Genomic DNA, 20,492 nt, shown 5'->3' with positions numbered 1-20,492 from the left:
AGAAAAAACTATCCCCTATTTTGTAGACGCTATAACTTTTGCGCAAACCAATCAATAAACCCTTATTGCGATTTTTTTTTTTTTTTTTTTTTTTTTTTTTACCAAGAATATGTAGAAGAATACGTATCGGCCTAAACTGAGGAACAAAATAGTTTTTTTTTTTTTTTTTTTTTTTTTTTTTTTATATATATATTTTTGGGGGATATTTATTATAGCAAAAAGTAAAAAATATATTTTTTTTTTTCAAAATTGTCGCTCTATTTTTGTTTATAGCGCAAAAACAAAAAACCGCAGAGGTGATCAAATACCACCAAAAGAAAGCTCTATTTGTGAGAAAAAAAGGACGCCAATTTTGTTTGGGAGCCACGTCGCAGGACCGCGCAATTTGTCAGTTAAAGCGACGCAGTGCCGAATCGCAAAAAGTGGCCCAGTCAATGACCAGCAATATGGTCCGGGGCTGAAGTGCTTATATAAAACATGTTCTACTTGCCTGCTCTGTGCATTGGTTTTGCACAGAGCAGCCATAAACCTCATCCTTCTCCGGTCCCAGTCAGTAATCCTGGCTCCTCCTCTTCTCAATGTCACTATAGGAAGCTGCTTTCTTTGGTGGCTTAGCTGATGGCTCGATCCTGAGTCCGTAGACACAGACAAGTAAGGCTCAGCACAAACCCCCCCCCCCCCCCCCCCATATCTCTCCTCGCAGGCTGTGATTGACACAATGGCTCCCGCTGCTATCTCTGAGCTAGTAAATAGAGAGGGAGAGAACAGCTCTGGTGCTCTCAGGCACACCTCTGAATCGAGGTGGGGCTCCAGTAATTATTTAGGGGGGGGGGGGGGGCTCGTGGTAGAGCGAAATGAGAGCTTTTTTTTTTATTTTTTAAGGGGAGAAAAAAACACTTTAGCTTTTTGCTACGACTTTTATATTTCACCTGTGGATGATTATAAAGAGTCTACATGAAGCTGGTGTAGAATTGGCACCATTTTAACATAAAATAAGTTGTTTGGGTGTGATGCTATAAAACGGCTTTTGGCAAGAAACCTGTCATGGAGTCTGCAATTACTGACCCCTCCTGCCTAAACAGTTTGCCTGGCTGTCAAGCAGATTTAATACAATCAGAGTTTTCACTGAAATTCCTGCCATGCATACTTTTTTGGGTAAAAGCCAGACAATCAAGGTTTTTAGGAGGACGGCAAATATTTCATTAGACATACTGCACTCAAGGAGGTGGGGCTGGTTTATTTTTTTTCCTTTGTAAATGGCCATAGACCCAAGATTGCAGTTGGCCAGTTGATGATCATCTGGTCACCTCATCTTTCTTTTTAGTGGTGGTTTATGAGATGAATCATCTGATCCCTTGGCTCTTTCAGGTCTTTGAGGCATATGCTGCTGAAAAATCTAAAAATAGGAGAGAATGGGGAAGGGAATAGCCCAAGGAAAGGCTAATTGAAAGCGGTTACCTATAGTAACAAATAATAATCTAATCGGAATTAATACAAGATAATTTTATTCCAAAAAAAATGACATATTAAAAAGTGCAGTTATGAAATACCTTTTGAAAAATGGAATCCTATAGAAATTGATAGCCATGAACATAAATGACTAACAGGACTCACAATAACAACATAGACACAGGATTAGTCTGGACGTTATAGATCCAGCCGCAAGTTGTATGCTCTCCATCCAATTTGATATATTAATTTAGTTCGCAGGGGGAAATTCAGTGTGTAGGTACTTGATAGTACCTCCCCTGACACGACCAATGAGGGCTTTAACAAGGGGCTGGACCTAGTGTGTGGGAAAAGAGTGAAAGGAGAGAAGGAGCAAAATTAGATTAATTTAGTCAAGGGGCATCCAAGTAGCTTCAACTACGTGTAATGGGAGTGAAGAATGTGTGTATACCCTGTATAGGCAATATGGTTAATCGACCGTCTCAGTAGCTAAATTAATAAATAAGGATGTATTGCAAAGTGTTCATGCAGTTCTGCAGAAAGTATGGTTAGTATTGTTTAGTAAAGCAATTCCAGTTGTTGGTTTCCAATGGTATTTGTTAACATCCTATAGGTGGAAGTAAAATTGATCCATCTATTAATTTGCCTCATCCATGCAAAAATTGACCTATCACAAAGCGTAGTGGAAGGTACTAGTAACCAATTGGTCTAATAGGCATGGCAGGCATTGGAGCTTGGAGTGACATGAATATGGGGCAATTCAAGCAACTGGTAACTAGAGCGATTGGGAAGATGTATTAATACGTTACCACTGTGTTGCTTGTTGCCACATTTTGATCTGGCTGATTGGTTCCTTAATTGCTGGAGCAGCGGCTCCTAGTAGTTAGATTTGAGCACCCCATGGTGATAGTCACTTAGCCGAAGGACTGGATGAGTGGTAGGCAGGTAATATCCCTGTTCTCAATCGGTTCAATCTCCGTGTTCCAGAGCCGTTTCCCAGCAGACACGTGTTGCCAGTCGGTGATCATAGTTAGCGTGTATGCCCGTTCCTCACTGTCAGTGCTCCGCGTTGGCTTGAGCACTCCGTAGCTCCTTTGCTCAGTTCACCCATTCACCGCACGTTAGACGACAGGCACAGGGTGATGACGTCAACGCGTTTCGCCGTGCTTATTGGCGTAGCTTCATCTCGGACATAATCATCACCAGCCGCCATACATACTTATATACAGGACAGCTAGTGATTACCACCAGAGTAAAAGTAAAGGTAATTGAATAAAAAGTTTTGGTCCTGTTTTGAAAACAAAAGACAAATAGTCCTTATGGCAATTCTTCTTGGTTTTATACCATTGCCGTGCCGTTTCCAGTTAGCAGGGCGAGGGGTCACTGTACATTAAAGCAACCTCTGTCCCCGCATTGGCTTCTGTTGAGCTTAGTTGGTAAATTATCGCATTTGTTGCTTTCAATCTGTTGCTGCTTGCCTAGTAAACTAGTCATTTGCTTTTTGCTTGCATGTGGAATTTTTTTTAAATTTTTTTAAAAAAAAAATTCCCCCCACATTTTTAATGCTCCAACAGTAAAGAACCCCTTAAGCAATTTAGGGTTAAACCGCTTCTCCTCCAACTTCATTGAGTGACCACATGTCTTTTTAAGCGAGCTAAGACTGATTCTCTCCCTATGCTGAAATCACTATTTAGAAATGTTGTATTTTGCGGTCAGATTGTCTCTTATGCCTGGTACACACGATAGAAATTTCTGATGGACTAAAAATCTTATGGAATTTTTCGTCAGAATTCTGATCAAGCTGTCTTCCATCAGTCTTGCATACACACTGTCGGACAAAATTCTGACCGTACAAAACGCGGTGACGTAAAACACTACGACGAGCCGAGAAAAATTTAATTTAATGCTTCGACTTGATTCTGAGCATGCATAGGAATTTTCTCCGACGGAGTTCCACACAGACGATTGGAATTTCCCATAGGATTTTATTTCATCAGAAAAATGTAAAACATGTTCTATTTTTTTACTCTGATGGACAAAAATCCTATGGGCCCACACACGATAGGAATTTCTGATGAAAAAATTCCATCAGACTGTTTTCATCAGAAATTCCTATTGTGTGTACAAGGCATTACGCATCTCTTCTCCAGGGGGAGGGAGTTTTTAATGTCTGCAGTTGTTAATCTTCAATGCGCCAAGGCGTATTGGCTGCACAAATGCGCAGTATGTTCCGTTTTTAACTGCAAATGTCAACCATGCCACTGGGCAAACCTACAGGGCTGCTATTTAGGTCCGTTAATTATTGTCTTTTATTCAGTGGTAGATTTTTTAAAGTGTAACCAACAAGCCCAAGTCTCTGTGAATCTGTCATTGAGGAGTTCTTTATTTTATTGATGTAAATGAACCAGTCAGCAATCGTGGGCAGCTGGGTTGCAACACACATTCTGGCTGTGTTCACCAAAGATGTGACATTTGCACGTTTTGGGCATTCTTTCAATGGTGCAGTAGAAATTGATCAGGGTAAAGTCAGAGGTGATAGGTGCAGGATTTTAATGAAACGGCACTGAATTTGAAAACCACACTGCAGCCCTGACCAGGCTGGGTAGTGTAAAATGTAATTTCTCACAATCCTTAACACATGCCCTTGCATCCTAAACAGTCTTGCCTGTTTTTAAAGCAGTATGGTCATGGAATATTTCACATGCGTTGCTACAAATGAAACAAAACAAATGTAAAATGCTATTAAACAACGTTTTTTTGTTTTTTGTTTTTTTTTCTTCTCTATTTACCAATACAGTGGCACTTGCATATGGAATCTATAAACAAGATTTACCTGCACCAGAAGAAAAGCCAAGGATTGTGGTTTTTGTGGACCTGGGACATTCTGCATATCAAGTCTCTGTGTGTGCTTTTAACAAAGGAAAACTTAAAGTAAGCTCAATTCTTTTATGTTTTTTAGAAGATCAATGCTGAACACATCGGCCCGGATTCACAATGGACTTACGACTGCGTATCTCCACGTACGCCGTCGTAAGTCCGAATCCGAGCCGTCGTATCTATGCGCTTGATTCATAGAACCAGTTACGCATAGATTTGGTCAAGATACGAGCGGCGTAAGTCTCCTACACCGTCATATCTTGGGGTGCATGTTTACGCTGGCCGCTAGGTGGCGCTTCCGTTGATTTCCGCGTCGAATATGCAAATGAGCTAGATACGCCGATTCACAAACGTACGTGCGCCCGGCGTATCAAGATACGTCGTTTACGTAAGGCGTCTGACCGGCGTAAAGTTACCCCTCATAAAGCAAGGGTAAGTCATGTTGGGTATGGACGTTGGAAACGTCCGAACAGCGTCATATTTTACGTAGTTTGCGTAAGTCGTCCGTGAATAGGGCTGGGCGTAGGTTACGTTCACGTCGACTAAGCATTGAGCGGGCGTAATTTACTTTGAAATTTTGACGTGATACTGAGCATGCGCCGTTCGTTCGGCCATGCATCTACATGGGGTCACGCTTAATTTAAATACAACACGCCCACGACCTGCCTACTTTGAAATACGCGCGCTTACAGCGGCCCATTTACGATACGCCGCCGTAACTCAGGACGCAAGTGCTTTGTGAATACAGCACTTGCCTCTCTAAGTTGCGGCGGCGTAGCGTAAATAAGATACGCTACGTCCGCACATAGTTACGCCGCCCTACGTGAATCTAGGCCATAATGTTAAAGCAGTTCTTTAGTAGTTTCTTGAAAAATTTAAAAGTCAACAGCTACATGTAGTTGCTGACATTTTAATAATTAAAAACAGTTGCTTGCCTGTCCAGGGATCCAGCGCTGTCCTCACCCAGGTCTTCGGTGCTGGCATGTTAACTGTGGGCAGCTGGTTATGACTACTTGTGGCTTCAGAGCAGGCTGACAGCTGTGCATGTGTAAGCCACACTGCGTATTGTGATTGGTCCTACAGAAGGTTGTGGGCAGGGAGGGGGGATGAGAGCTTAGGTGATCCAAGTGGGAGTGGGTACCTGTCAAAACTAGGTACCCGTTCCCCACCCCCCCCCCACCCCCCAAAAAAATGTGGGCTCCCTGGACAGGTAAGTGTCCTGATTAAAGTGGAAGTTCACCCCTGCAATCATTTAATGTGAGCTAAGTTTAGCCTTGTGTCTTAAAATGAAAAAATCCCAGTTTTTCTACCTTTTTTTTATTTTATAGCATCTAGTGCTGTCGCATGACTTCAATTCTACTTCCTACTGAGACTAAAATCAGCCAGTGGGCTATTAACATCGATTCCTGGGAGGGACATTGTTCTTGTGTAGCCAGTGGGCACATTTATACAGAGTATAGCTGTGCACAGGAGAAGGAGAATAAGTGTAGCTGGAAGTGCTCTGGGGTCTCTGCTCACAGTCTACAATGATCAGAGTACAGGCAACCACATTTCACTGGTGAAACTTGTCATGCGACTTTGGACACAAAGTGTGTTCAAAGTCGCATGACAAGTCGCACTAGTGGAAACTGAGCCTTAAACTTATTGCGCACATGTAGCTACCTCAGCTGGCTGTGTGCCACGCAGAAACAACCATATGGTTGTACACTGTAGAAAATCTGCAGCATGTTGCATTGGCAGGTCTAGGCATGTCTGTCTAAACGAAGAGGAGGGATGGGGGCGGGGCTGAGCAAGACTGGGGCAGTTAGAATGAACAGTAGGCATGGCTGTGTAGAAGAGGAGAACAACTTTTTCAGCTAGTGAGAGGCAGCATTCAGAAATAAGGTGGTTGCTGAAAAACAGGGAAAAGCTGATTGCCAAGCTTAGAAAGTCTAATCAAAGCTAGACATTCGGCTAGACAGAAAATGAATTGTGTCAAAGATAGAGCTATTTTACATATAATTTAATAGAAACATTTTCATTTTTGACTGGACTTCCACTTTAACCACTTCCGGACTGCCCGCTGTCGTTGTACCTCAGTACTTTGAAGAGGAATACCGTTGTTATGGCAGCAGCTAGCTACCATAACCCCAGTATCCTCTTTTTCAGCGAGCGGTCCGCTTTCAAATAAAAGTAGTCTCTGCAGCTGATTCGCCGCAAGATCACTTTTATCGGTGGCGAGAGAGGGGGGCCTCCCGCCACGCTCCAGTGCCCTCCGCCGCTTACTGGAGGCGATTGGGTTCTCTCCTTGGACTGGAGACAAGTGAGGGGAAGATGGCCCCCACCCGTCTTCATACCAGGGTAGAAGTGACGTTAAAACGGCAATTCCGCCCATGGCTCTTAAAGTGACCTTTTTTTCTCCCACAAATGACATTTAATTTTTGATTTTTTTTTGCATTCTATTTGGGATTTGGGGGGGCTTTTTGGTCCCAGATCTCAGATTTAATAGATCCTGTCATGCTTTTTTCTATTGCAAGGGATGTTTACATTCCTTGTAATGGGAATAAAAGTGACACTTTTTAAACTGTTCTTTATAAAAAATAAAAGGTAAAATAAGAAAAAACAAAACCGTTTTTAAACGCGCCCCGCCAAGCTTGCTTGCAGAAGTAAACACATATGTGAGCAGGACTTGCATACAAAAACTGTGTTCAGACTACACATGTGAGGTATCGCCGTGATCGGTAGAGTGAGAGCAATAATTCTAGCCCTAGACCTTTTCTAACTCAAAACATGCAACACATATATATGGTGTTTGGAGGGTTTTCTAGCAAAAAAAAAAGTTTTTAACTTGTAAACGCCAAATCTCAGAAAGATGCCCAGTCATTAAGTGGTTAAATGTCAGCAGCTACAGTGTTTGTAGCTGCTGACTTAAAAAAAAAAAAAAAGAACCTGACCAAGGTTCTAACCATTCCCCTACTGTTTCGACCTCTCACCGATGCATGTTTTTCATGCAAAAATTGCCGTAGAATTGCTGTTAAAAGCACAGAAGCAACGCTCAAAAGCAATATGCATAGATGTGATCGAGCCTTCGTGAGGAGAAACCCAAAACGTTACTCCCCATTCCACTGACGGCAGTAGAAGGATGATAACTGACCGATGTGGGATTTGGCCTCCTTTTTAGGGGGATTTCCACTCCCTTCCTGTCTATGAAACCAAAAGTTGGGAATATTCCACAAAAAGACACAAACCAAGTTAAAAAACAACTGCTACAGAACATTTGGCTTGAATAGAAAACTTCATGAGACTTAATTTGAAATTGAACACCAACAGGTTTTATTACCTGGGTTCACCACACTTTACTTTTTACAACCAAGTCATGTTTTGCAAAGGGGTCAAATACTTATTTCACTCATTAAAATAAAATGAAAATCAATTAAAACATTTTTTTTTTTTTATAAATGTGTTTTTCTAGATATTTTTGTTCTGTTTCTCACTCTTAAAATAAACCTACCATTAATATTTTAGACTGATATTTCTTTGTCAGAGGGCAAACGTACTAAATCGGAAGGTAACAAATACTTTTTCCCTCACTGTATATGCGGTAAATGTAAAAATAAAAAAAGGTGTACGCAGAGCGAGCATGCCCCCCCCCCCCCTTTTTCAACCATTCTAGGCAACATGCCCTCAAATGCTTGCAATCTATCGCTCCTGTGTGTAATGAATCTACGTAATATGTGTTTCATTTTTTAATTGAATTACCGAAATAAATACAACTTTTAATGATATTCACATTTTTTGAGATGCAAATATTTATATAAATAATAATCGCATCTCAAAAAATGTGAATATCATTAAAATTATTTATTTCAGTAATTCAATTCAAAAAGTGAAACGCATATTGCGTAGATTCATTACACACAGGAGCGATAGATTTATATGAGAGAGCGAGAGTTGTATATTCCTGTGTTTTAAAGCAAAACATCAGACAAACTGTTAATCATTTTAATTACTTGCTTAATTTTGGCTTTCAAAAATGTGTAATTCTGCTCTTGTATTTCACAATGCACAAAGCTAGTAGTTCCACATTCAGAGTTAATGGGTCCTGTTCGTTTGTTCCTAAACTGCTAATGCTGTTTGAAAAAGTTCATACTTTGCCTACAGTGTCACATGTCAAAAGATATGGCAATACCCAATTTGGTTTTTTAAATTTTATTTGTTTTATATATATATTTCAGGTGCTAGCTACTGCCTTTGACCCATATGTTGGTGGAAGGAAATTTGATGATGTTCTGGTTGGCTATTTCTGTGAAGAATTTGGCAAGAAATATAAACTGGATATCAAGTCTAATATTAGGCCTTTACTGCGACTCGCTCAGGAGTGTGAAAAGCTCAAGAAATTGATGAGTGCAAATGCTTCAGATCTGCCTCTAAATATTGAATGTTTTATGAATGATATTGATGTCTCCGGAAAAATGAACAGGTAGTGTGCATATTTCTGAAGCTTGGCCCCTTTTATTGGCATTCGCTTTTAAATCGAAGCTCTTGTTCAAAATCTATGAGAGAAAAATGTTTTGTCTGGTTCCGATGCTGCATCTGTCCCCTGGTACCTCTAAGACTGACAACCAAGCAATCTAATTGCGCTGATCGCTGTGTTCTCAGAGCTCCCTGAGCAGAGAGCTTGTGACTGTAAGCCAGTGACTTCAGCTGAATGAACTGCACTCCTGTGATCCACAGGGGAAATACAGCCAAATGAGCATACTACATTGATGGATATCATTATGAAATAATATCCACCCCTAAAATTACCTTTTCGTCCACTTGACTGGATAATATGTATAACCATACTCTAACCACATCAATACTGGGCACTTTTACCCCCTTCCTGCCCAGGGCCAATTTTCAGATTTCTGTGCTGTCACACTTGTGCGGTCATGCAACACTGCACCCATATGGTTTTCTTTTTTGTTTTGTTTTTTTTTTTTGCATTTAATCACCACTGGGGTTTATTATTTTTTGCTAAACAAACCAAAAAAGACTGAAAATTTTGCAAAACAAAAAATCCTTGTAAATGTGTGCTGTTGGAATTGCGGGATACTGGCTCTCCTCTACTCATGCTGTGACCACACGTGAGGAAAGGAATGCTGATAACTGGCAAGTTTTTTTTGTTTGTAAATAATGGTAACAAAGATGAATCTGCCCTTTCTGTGTTCCCAACACTGCGTTTATGAACAAATAGTGATAATCAAATTGGCAAAAGAGTGAAGCAGCTACTTTTAAAAAATCAAACTGAAAAAGTTCTATTCTAAAACCCTAAAATTAGTGTAATCCTAAAATATAGGCAGCGCTGTAAACAATGTAAGATGAAATATAAATTTTCACATGTATTCAAAAATAATGCTAATGTCCATAAACCTCACCATGTGACAAAAGTGAATATGTGCACAAATTCCAAAAAATATATATACCGTATTTATCAGGGTATTGCACGCTCCCGCGTATAGCGCGCACCCCTAAAGTTGCCCCGAATTCCTGTGGAAAAAAGTTTTTTTTGTACTTAGTTTTGGTGTCTTGCGCGGCGTCCATCGGCGGCCTCGTCGGGTCCGGCGTCCGTCTGCGGCTTCGGGTGTCCTCTTAGTCGGGTCCGGCGTCCTTCTGTGGCGTCCTCCCCGCTCGTTTCCCGCGCCGAGTTTGAATACTGCGCCGACATATACTGAGGGTAGTACACTCGTGTATCGTCGGGCAGGCTCGGCTACTCTCGCACTGACGTCCTGTACGTCAGCACGAGAGGCGGCGCCGAGACTGCCTGAAAATACACGAGTGTACTGCGCTCGGTATATGCCGGCGCAGTATTCAAACTCAGCGCGGGTATCGGCGTATACCGCGCACACGCGATTTTTGCCCTGATTTTCAGGGCAAAATAGTGCGCGTATACGCCGTTAAATACGGTAAATGTGTTTAAATATTAATTAAATAGAAGTCCATAAAACACCAAGTTGGTTTCTGAAAAAAATAATGGCTTCCAATCTTCCACCACACCCGGTGTCAGTGAATCCTCTCCCGTCAGATGCAAAACTCGCCAACTCAAATTGCCTTACACTCTCGTGTTCGGCGTGTAAACGTGTACAAAAAGACCTCACTGGTAGGTATAGACGATAATCCCAGTTCCAACCAATTCACTGCCAGAAAGCTCTGCATGTAAATAAAAGAAGTGCTCAAAATAGCGCGATACCGTAAAATCCGTTTAACACACTTAAATGTTCAAATATAGCACTCGCATGAATCTCAAAAAATAGAGCAATACACTGCACAGCAAACACTCATTCAGAGATGAACCAAAATCGAATATATTGGTCACAGCAGACCCAAGGTGTCAACTGATCGCTCACCACCTCCCCGCTGTTCCTTCCTTGATCTCTGCTTCCTTGTTCGGCCCTGGTACGTTACAGGTTCACTTCAGATGGTTGCCGCACAGCCACACCCCGACATGTTTCGTCATAAAAGACTTAGTCATGGGATTGATGTTTTTTTTTTTGGTTTACATGTGACAAGCTGTGATTGGACACAGCTGATCACATGGTAAAGGGCTGCTGTGATTGGCCATTTGTGGAGAAGGCGTGTGGTTCTGAGAGGATATCCATGGACAACCTCCTGGAGCGAGAGCTGTGCTGTAGTGGTCTTTTAGCTATAGTAGTTAAAGTGTCCTTCAATCCCAAAGCATCATAAACGGTAATTTTCTCCAGCATTGTATCCATTTAAAGTGTAAGACCAGTCAAGCCCTAAATATTATTAAACCTGCTCACACTCCTGTTTTAAGCCTATTTTAACTACCCTGTAAAAGAATAATCTCTATATTGCTTGCCTATGCTGAGGGTTATCTAGTCCGCTCTCATGATTGGCTCCGGCGCCAGCATCAATGTAGAGGTGGGACAGCCGACATCAGATGACTTATAGTAAGTCTGTGGGTGATGTTACCAATATGGCTGCCATTGTTAATGTTCTCTCCTATTCGCTGAAGTTGGATGCTGTGGAGATTATGTGACCGGACTAGAGCACCCTCCGTATAGCTAAGTATACACCTCTTCCTTTCACTGGGTATTTAGAATAGGGATGGGAGCAGGTTTAAGTTTAGTTAGGATTAAAATGAACTTCTGCTAAAAAATTGTCTAGCAATGCAGAAGGGTACAACTGCACAAGGGCATAGAAAGGATCAGAGGCTGTTGCAAATTAAAGTAAACCTGGCCAATTCTTTTTACATAGTCTGGTTGAAAAAAGACACAAGCCTAGCCAGTTATTATACTGCATAGTGCAGATATAAGAAGCTGAAGCTATGTAAATCTCAACTTTGTCTTGTTAAAGCTTGGCTTGGTGCCACACTCTTTTTAGTGTCTGTCACATTAAAGAACCAGTAGGGATGCTCAGGGAAGAGGCAGAGCCTAACCTAAACTTTACAAGAAGAATCAAGATTTGTGTTTTAAAGTAGAACTTAAAAAAATTTGATCAGGCTAGTTTTTAAATGCAGAAGAGACAGACTACAGTCTGTCTCTTCTACATTAAAGTTTCTTACCAGCAGCTTGGTGTACAATTTTGGCATCTGCCAAGATCAATGAACTCCCATGCAGGAGTAATGTTTTCTAGGCCCAGCCAATCAAAATTGCTGATACCACAGCACTGGAGTGAAAAAAGGGATATAACTCTTCTCTTAAAGTGGTATTCAACACAAAACCAAAAATGTATAAGACCAAATCACTACAGCTTACCAATCATTGTGGTGACTGCATCAGCTTTCAAGCAGTTTTTTTTTTTTTTTTTCCATTTTGTATAAACAATATTTATTTTTCTTCATTTTCAAAGGGGTCACTTTGAAGAAATGTGTGATAGCCTTTTGTCGCGAATTGAAGGCCCTCTGCGCAGCATCTTAGAGCAAACCAGTAAGTAATAAACTGTGGAGGCTTAGTTTACTCCTTAGCTAGCCTCTGAACAAATTTAGTTTTATATAGGAGAAAAGGTTTTAATGTAAATTATGTCTATTGATTGTACCATTTTAATGCCGCAAATAATTTTTTGGTAATTGAAGTGAGGTAAAGAACATATAAAAGAGTCTGCACGAAAAGACAGACACAGCAACTTGGACAAATCTAATTATACATGCATCATACCTGGCTGATCCTCTTTGGGATTGGGAAATCACTAATGGGCACCACTTCCTGGTAACATGCAGTTTAGCACAAGACTAGGAAGCTGGCAGCCATCACTGTTTTTTTTTTGTTTTTGTTTTTTTTTTACAATGATTTTTAGTAGCTTCCCTGGGGATCAGCCAGGTATGGCACATGCATACCTAATTTGCTGTAAGCTGGCCCAGTGAAACTTTACAAAATACTCCATATCTAAAGTTTAGCTTTAAATCTGACAAGATGTGAGCATAACCGAACTATAGACATTTATTCTGTCCTTTGGGGTGATGAACCCTGTGTTTTAGTCATTTTTTTTCACCTCCTTTTTTATGCCTCCATAGAGCTCAAGAAAGAAGATATTCATGCAGTCGAGATAGTTGGGGGTGCTACACGTATCCCAGCAGTTAAAGAACGAATAATACGCTTCTTTGGTAAAGAAATCAGCACAACGTTGAATGCTGATGAAGCTGTAGCCAGGGGCGCTGCATTGCAGGTAAGAGTCATTGATGTGTGTGTGTGTGTGTGTGTGTGTGTGTGTGTGGAGAGAGAGCGAGAGAGCGATATATAGCTATCTATCTTTATGCTCGCTTGCCCTCTCTCCTCAAAATTAGGAACAGCGTTTTAAGTTGGACAAATGGCCCTTTTTAAGTGTTTTTGATATCTAATATTTCTTTTAAAAAAATTGCATGTGACCATGCATGCTTGCACTACAGGGCGGGACCTATCCTGCCTGATCCTTGGGTGCAGTCAATTTAAAAAATGCCAGGGGGGCATACTCTCAACACACCTAGGTTTTATCCTCTCCAACACTCCCCACTGGCCCTGTCTGTGTGTGCTTTGCTAACAGTTTGTCACAATATGATAGAGATGCAGGGAACCCATATTCCCTGGTCATCCAATGCACATCTGTACCACAATTCACAACCTGGAAGTAACAACAGGTATTACTTTTGGGTAGTGCAGGAGTAAACAGGCAATGCTGAATGACCACAACATACATGGATATACAATGTAACGTAATATGTAATTCCCCAAGTCTCTGGATGGCTGCAATGAAAAGCGCATGTATTAGGACAGCATTTCTCAACTATTTTCAGTCATGGCATCCTTTTTAAAAGTGTGCAAAATCACAAGGCACCTTGGTTCTGAACTGTATTTATTGCACCGAATGGACACTTGACATCGGCACTGGATGATGCCACCCTCTCCTGGCACCACACAGGGCGGGGTCAGAGTTCCCTTATCACATAAGAGTCAGCCCATTCACATTGGGGTCCACCACCCCCCCCCCCCTCCTACTCTTTCACATTGGGGTCTGCAACTTCACATACGAATTCCCCCATCATTGCAGGACACAGAGTATATCTGGAGCAGAACTTCCATCCTCTTAAGTATACTGGTCTTGGTGGAGGCACCACTGTAATCTTGGGGGGGGGGGGGGGGGGTACAGCCTACTCCAGCACCCCCCTAGATCTGGCCCTGTTACGCTATATAATTAGAGTGGTTGCATGAATTGCTAATGGACAAATAGAAAATTATGTGAGTTTGTGCCTGTTGGCTGTAATTCAATTAAGTCAATGCTGAGTGTTCTGTAAGAAGATACTGATTTGCTGACTTTGTTTGCCCTGTCTCGTTGCAGTGTGCCATTTTATCCCCAGCCTTTAAAGTTCGAGAGTTTTCAATTACTGATCTTGTACCTTACCCAATATCACTGAAATGGAATTCTCCAGCAGAGGAAGGTCTTAGGTAAGGGTTCTTTACGCGTTGTCCACTTATTTGTAAAAATAGATGTGGCTCTGTTCATGTTATGTCTTTTTTATTTTTTCCTGTTTTTGTATATTTATTTTTCTGTTTTGTTTTTGTTTTTTTTTGCAGCGATTGTGAGGTGTTTCCCAAGAATCATGCAGCTCCCTTCTCCAAAGTGCTTACCTTTTACAGAAAAGAACCTTTCACTTTGGATGCTTACTATAGTGCACCCAAAGAACTGCCCTATCCAGACCCCTCTTTAGGTAAAAAATGAAAGTACAATATTTCTTGGGTTCAGATGATACAAGTGCTGGACTTTATAAGCGAGGTTTAGGATCTTTATGTGCATGTTTTCTAAAGCGGGTGTTTAATGGGAATAGGCTGCTTTTTTTTTTTTTGTATTGCTTATTTTGCAGTATACTCTGTGAAGCATTTGTTACAGGTCCCCTGCTGCCCCAGTTCACATCCAGAGCCACCCAAATTCCTTGCTGTAGCCTGCACTGGGCTTAGTATGTGCCACTCGGCTATGCTTGTCAGGAAAACTAGGTGCTGAATTGCAAAGAGGCAACGGTGGTGTCAGGCTTGTCTAGCATTTCTCTGGTTCTGATGGGAGGCACTAATGTGCCAGCAAGAGCTAATAACTTGTAATGCCTGCTAAAAATGCTGCTGCTACAAAGTACAGGTTTGTTTTACGGATGCCGCCTTTTCCATGTTTTTTTTTTTTTGTCAGGTCAGTTCCAAGTACATAAGGTTACCCCTCAAGCTGATGGCTCCAGTTCCAAAGTGAAGGTGAAAGTCCGCGTAAACGTCCATGGTATATTTAGTGTTTCTAGTGCGTCTCTTGTTGAAGTCCATAAAACGGATGAGTCTGAGGAACCTATGGAAACTGACCAGACTGCAAAAGAGGAGGAGGTATTGCTGCATATTTTGTTATTTTTCCTGTACTTGAATGTTGTTCAGAAGCAAGTCATGTATATACTTATTACATGTTTCTGCATGTTCTTTTCCAGAAAATGCAAGTTGATCTAGAGGAGTCCAAACAAGAAGAAGCTCAGCCCACACAAGCAGAAACCAAATCTAATCCTGAAGAAATGGAGGTGCTTAAAATTTGTTTGGTTGCAGTTGCTCTTCAGATCAGCCAGAATGAAGCTTTGGTTATGTTTATCATGATTGCAGTATTTTTGAGTAACTATTCCTTATGCCTCGTACACACAAGCGTTTTTTCAGACGGGAAAACTGCTATGAGAACTTTTCGTCGGGAATCCCAGCCGTGTGTATGCTCCATCGCAGTTTTTCCGACAGGAAAACTGCCGGACAAAAAAGAGATCAGGATCTCTTTTTTATTTTTTCGTCGGGCCAAAATTGCGAGCGGGAAAACCGTTCATCTGTATGGTTTTCTGACAGGCAGAAAACCGCGCATGCTCAGAATCAAGTATTAGACGTGAGTGCTCTTTTTGGTAAAACTAACGTTCGTAATGGAGATATCGCATTCGTCGCGCTGTAATAGACTGAAAAGCACAAATCATTTCTCGCAAAACTTTTACTAACGCGAGGATCAGCAATGGCAGCCCAAAGGACTGGAATGGAACTTCCCCTTCATAGTGCCGTCGTATGTGTTTTGTACGTTTATTGCGCTTTTGGACGGGCGGACTTTCTGAGCGTGTGTATGCAAGGCAGGCTGGGAGGAATTCTGTCGGGAAAACCGTAGGTTTTTTTTGTCCGACGGAAAAACCACTCGTGTGTACGAGGCATAAGGGGTTTTGTTTTAGATTACAGAGTTGGTCAGTTTGGATAAGGGTAGAGACCTAGGGGTTTATTTACTGGAGTTGGAATGCGCAAAATTGGGCTCATGTCTGCTTGGAAACCATAGGAACCAATCTGCTGCTAACCAGCTTGTTTATGATTTGGCTATAACATCTGATTGGTTTCTATGCAGAAGTGAGCCTAATTTACACTCTCCAGCTTTATTAAATAAACCTTTGTAGCACCTGACTTGTGCACTTGGGAAAAAATACTTTTTTTAATGCAAACAAACACAATACATAATTTTTTTTTTTTTTAAATCTAAAAATTGGGTTATGTCAAGCAAACGGATACCAAACATGTCACGCTTAAAAATTGCACACGCCCGTGCAACGGCGACAAATGACTTAAATTTCAATATCCATCCGCAATGCTTTACATGCTTTTTAATACCACTTTAGATTGACAGAGGAGGTCTGGTGCTAGCATTACTGCTCATGATCTGACATTCGCTGATACCCCACGTGTGGGAAAATTGATGTTTGCGTGCATGCAGGACCGACACATGCGTTCATCTTTTAGGGGTACTTTAAAAAAAATTGTTTTATATATTTTTTTGATTACTTTTATTGCTTTAACAAGGAATATAAACATCCTTGTGACAGCATGGGGCATGTGACAGGTACTCTTTATAGGGAGATCTGGGGTCCCTCCTCTGCACTTAGATCAGTGCTTTCGAATGCTTTTTGATTTTTAAGAACTGGTGCAGGTGGTTTTTGAGGACACCGGAAGTGATGTCATGTTATCGCTTCTGGTTTACTGTTACGAACAAGCGATCAAAGCAGATCCCGGCTTTGCTTGCTGGACATGCTGGCTGGTCGCTCGGGACTCCCAGTGGGATGAGAGAGCCGCGGGTGGAGGTGGGTGTAGGTGTGAGTCCCCTCCCGCTGCTTGTGATGGAAATCGTGTGGCTAGCAAGCCGCTCTAATTGCTTTTACAAGGAAGCCAATCGCTGGCTCAAAAAAAAAAAAAAAAAAAAAAAAACAGGTAGGTACTGGGGTATGTTGCTAAACGGGAAGTGGTTAATGTGCAACCACACCCACCACCATACCCATATAACTCTGATTTTGCTGAGAATATCGCTTTAGTTTGGTATGCACTGCACATAAGGCAATGTGTCTTAAAGGTTCTACCTGTTTTGGGTATCCGATAGCTATCTGACACTTTGAAATTCTTGCACAGTCCACGGTGACAGCATATATAAGTGTCACAGGAAGAGCATACAGGCCTGAGGCTAGCAGCAATGCATACTACTTGAAAGTAAATCTAGTATTTTTGACTTCATTAGCAGAAGCACCGTAAAATTTTGAAATTTTGAATTTGTGATTTTATAGAGCGTGAATTGGACGTGAAGGAAGCCTTTTTATAAAGAGGAGATTGCAGACCAATATAAGCTATTTAACATTGTAGGAATGATACTAAGCCAAACAATAAACAAAGTGGCTTAAGTGTCGGTTCACACAGGGGCGACTTGGCCGCCTGACAAGTCGCGCTCCATTCTGTACTATGGAACTGTTTTAATAGGAGCGACTCAAATCGCTCCGACTTAAAAAAAGGTTTATGTATGGAACATCTTCAGTGCGACTTGCATTGACTTCAATACAGAAGTCATTTTGCAAGTCGCCTCTGAAGTCATGTGCAGATCGCCTTGCCGAGTCTCCCCCAGTGTGAACCGGCACTACATCTTTTTCATAACAATAGCATTATAACAATACAAAAAATTATTGTTAACCCAATATAAGCTTACTTAAATCTACTTTTATGTGATATCTTCCTGTCTGCTGGCTATCCCTTTAATTTAAACAACTTCCTGAATTTCCTTCACGGTTTGTAACTTCTCCGCTGCTGTTTACTTTATTTATAAGAACTTGCATGATACCCTGCTGTCTGCAACCTGTGATTCCTGTACTGCTTGCTTCTACCTCCTAAAACGCATCTCGGCATTTCCTATAGTTCAGAAGACTGCTCTGAAAATTCTGCGGCACAACAGTGCCTACCCTCAGCGCAAAGCAAATATGTCACAAAATTCTAGGAAGTAAATGTGTGGGGACCATTTAAAGTACATTTCAGACTTCAAGATTTGTTTTGTACATGTATATGTTGATCTATGAGCGCATCGAGGCCTTCGGGTAATGACTGCGCTCCAAATAAGTATTTAAATAAATAAGATCCATTCAGATTAAGACTAGACATATTTTAAATTCATTGTGGAAATTAATATAAGATTTAACATTTTTAAACCTTTTTTAGACCATAGATATTCTTTAAGAGCTTCTTCACATTCAGTTTGTGCAAAGCAGACACATTACTAGTAGCACCAGAGTGTGTAGAATATCACATAATGTGAGTCTTCAAAAAAATATAGTGCAAAATAACACCCCTATTAGATGTGGCATCAAGGTACTTCTAGTTAAGAATTTATTCCACATTTCTTGGGTTGCCTGTGAAAGTTTTGTTTACTTCTTACTTTTAGACTGCACAAGCAACACCTAAAGACAAGAAGACGGATCAACCTCCACAAGCCAAAAAGGCTAAAGTGAAAACTAGCACAATTGAATTGCCTATTGATCATTACCCTCCATGGCAGTTAGGACGGGATACGTTGAACTTGTTTCTGGAAAATGAGGTTTGTAAACTGTGTATTACAATATTGACTAGCAGATGTTGGGAAATGGGGGCATAATGCTTGCAAGGGGAATGATATCCCAGGCTGGCAGATGTCAAAGGGTTTGGAGGAAGGCAGATATGTTGAGTTTTTCTAGCCAGTAACCATAGTAATCTAATGCAATACCTTTTTGTAAGGTTGTCTGCTGCATGTATTGATAATTGTGTGACACAAGTGCACATATTTATGTAACTGTCACGAAGATGAGCTATTGACAGATAGTATTGTGCATACTTGCTGTTCATCTTTAGCTAGCTCTAAGGCCTGTTCACACCTACTGCCGTGCAGGTACAAATGCTGAAGCATGGATTTTTCCGTAAAGCACAAGAATGTGCCGCCAGATGTAGACATGCGTGGGTGCCATTAATTCATAATGACATCCCCATGCATTTTGCAAATGGGGCGTATGCTGCCATCAAAATCCATAGTACCGCAGTATTTTAAAAGGCATGACATGTTGTACTTTTTTGTTCTTTCTGTGGATGCCCACTGAAATGACTAGGCTGTCAAAAACACTCTGGGTATGCGTTGTGGTGTTAACTGCCCCTTAATCTCATAACAAATACAGTTTAACACATGCCCATTGTAAGCTGCTGAGAATTGACCTTTAGTTGCCATTCCATTTATGCAGTGTTAAGCACACACCAATCCTTTTTGGCCATTTACATGCAAAAATGAACTGGTTTTGTTGTTCAAAACATTTTATACGTATTTGGTGTCGTCTAACAACTCTATTACAAATAGATCTGGTGCATCTGCTAGTAGACATTTGTCTTTGGATGAAATATTAAATGCTATGTGTAATGCTGGGTACTGAAATAAATTGTATAACTGTTAACTATTTAACGCTCTTCCCCAGGGAAAGATGGTCATGCAGGATAAACTTGAGAAGGAGCGAATTGATGCCAAAAATGCAGTTGAAGAATATGTATATGAGATGAGGGACAAGCTGTGTGGCATTTATGAGAAATTTGTCAATGAAGATGTAAGTGGTGATCCATTCACTTTTTTTGATTCTGGGATTTCCCCTCCCCTTAAAATGTTAACCCACACTTCTTATTTAGTAATAATTATTTAATTACTTTCACTTGGCGACTGTACTTGCATGGCCCTGCAGGATAAGCGTCATTCTGGTAGGATGTATGGGTATTTCCTCTCAGCACACCTTGTGCACGCCCCAAGGGGGTGTGCAACGACACAATCCTATAAATGATTCGTCTGATCACCAATCTGTGTACTAAGCGACTGTACTCTCCCCTGGTACCATGTGGTTGCTGTAACAAATTACAGCCGTCACATGTCCAGTAGTAAACAAATGACTGTAATTTTATGATGCTGTTGCTTACTACTGCGATCTCTGTGCTTGGTCATAGTGATCACGTGGCACATAAGCCCTGTAAGATGTGATAGTTGTGACCAATCACATAGTAGTAAACAATGGCACTAGGAATAGATACCAAACGCAATGTAAGACTTGCAGGTGTTGCCGTGGGAGTTTAGAAAAATATTTCAAATTGCTAGCGTTTTTGAAACATTGAACAATAAAATGGTTAATCAATGTCGCAAAAGTTATAAAAGTAACATGTATAAAAACGCAATCTTTGTCAGCCTGTCAATTTTTTTTTTTTTTTTTTTCCCCGTAATGTGAGACTTGTGCAAGATCTCGTGAGAACTCGATCGCTCTATAATTAGATTATAATAGAGACAGTTCTATTCCAACTTTGATGCTTCTAAAAGTTTGTTCATTGTTTAGCGATTGAGAAATACGTAATCGTGTCTGGAATGCTAAAAGAGAAACTGTT

At 41.0% G+C, this 20,492-nt stretch overlaps 1 protein-coding gene across 1 annotated transcript in view; it reads left to right on the top strand.

Moving 5' to 3' along the window:
* The window catches only part of HSPA4 (heat shock protein family A (Hsp70) member 4), a 74,536-nt gene that overhangs the window by 39,792 nt on the left and 14,252 nt on the right, over positions 1–20,492 (top strand). The window contains exons 6-15 of the mRNA XM_040344618.1: positions 4,247–4,380; positions 8,541–8,785; positions 12,157–12,233; positions 12,818–12,969; positions 14,116–14,222; positions 14,352–14,485; positions 14,953–15,134; positions 15,233–15,319; positions 18,499–18,651; positions 19,550–19,675. Of these exons, the coding sequence (XP_040200552.1) occupies positions 4,247–4,380; positions 8,541–8,785; positions 12,157–12,233; positions 12,818–12,969; positions 14,116–14,222; positions 14,352–14,485; positions 14,953–15,134; positions 15,233–15,319; positions 18,499–18,651; positions 19,550–19,675 (1,397 nt within the window). The remainder of the gene's footprint in view (positions 1–4,246; positions 4,381–8,540; positions 8,786–12,156; positions 12,234–12,817; positions 12,970–14,115; positions 14,223–14,351; positions 14,486–14,952; positions 15,135–15,232; positions 15,320–18,498; positions 18,652–19,549; positions 19,676–20,492) is intronic.

The sequence above is a fragment of the Rana temporaria genome, chromosome 3, assembly GCF_905171775.1.
Source record: "Rana temporaria chromosome 3, aRanTem1.1, whole genome shotgun sequence".
NCBI classification, from domain to species: domain Eukaryota; kingdom Metazoa; phylum Chordata; class Amphibia; order Anura; family Ranidae; genus Rana; species Rana temporaria.
This window is presented reverse-complemented; position numbering and strand designations above follow the sequence as displayed.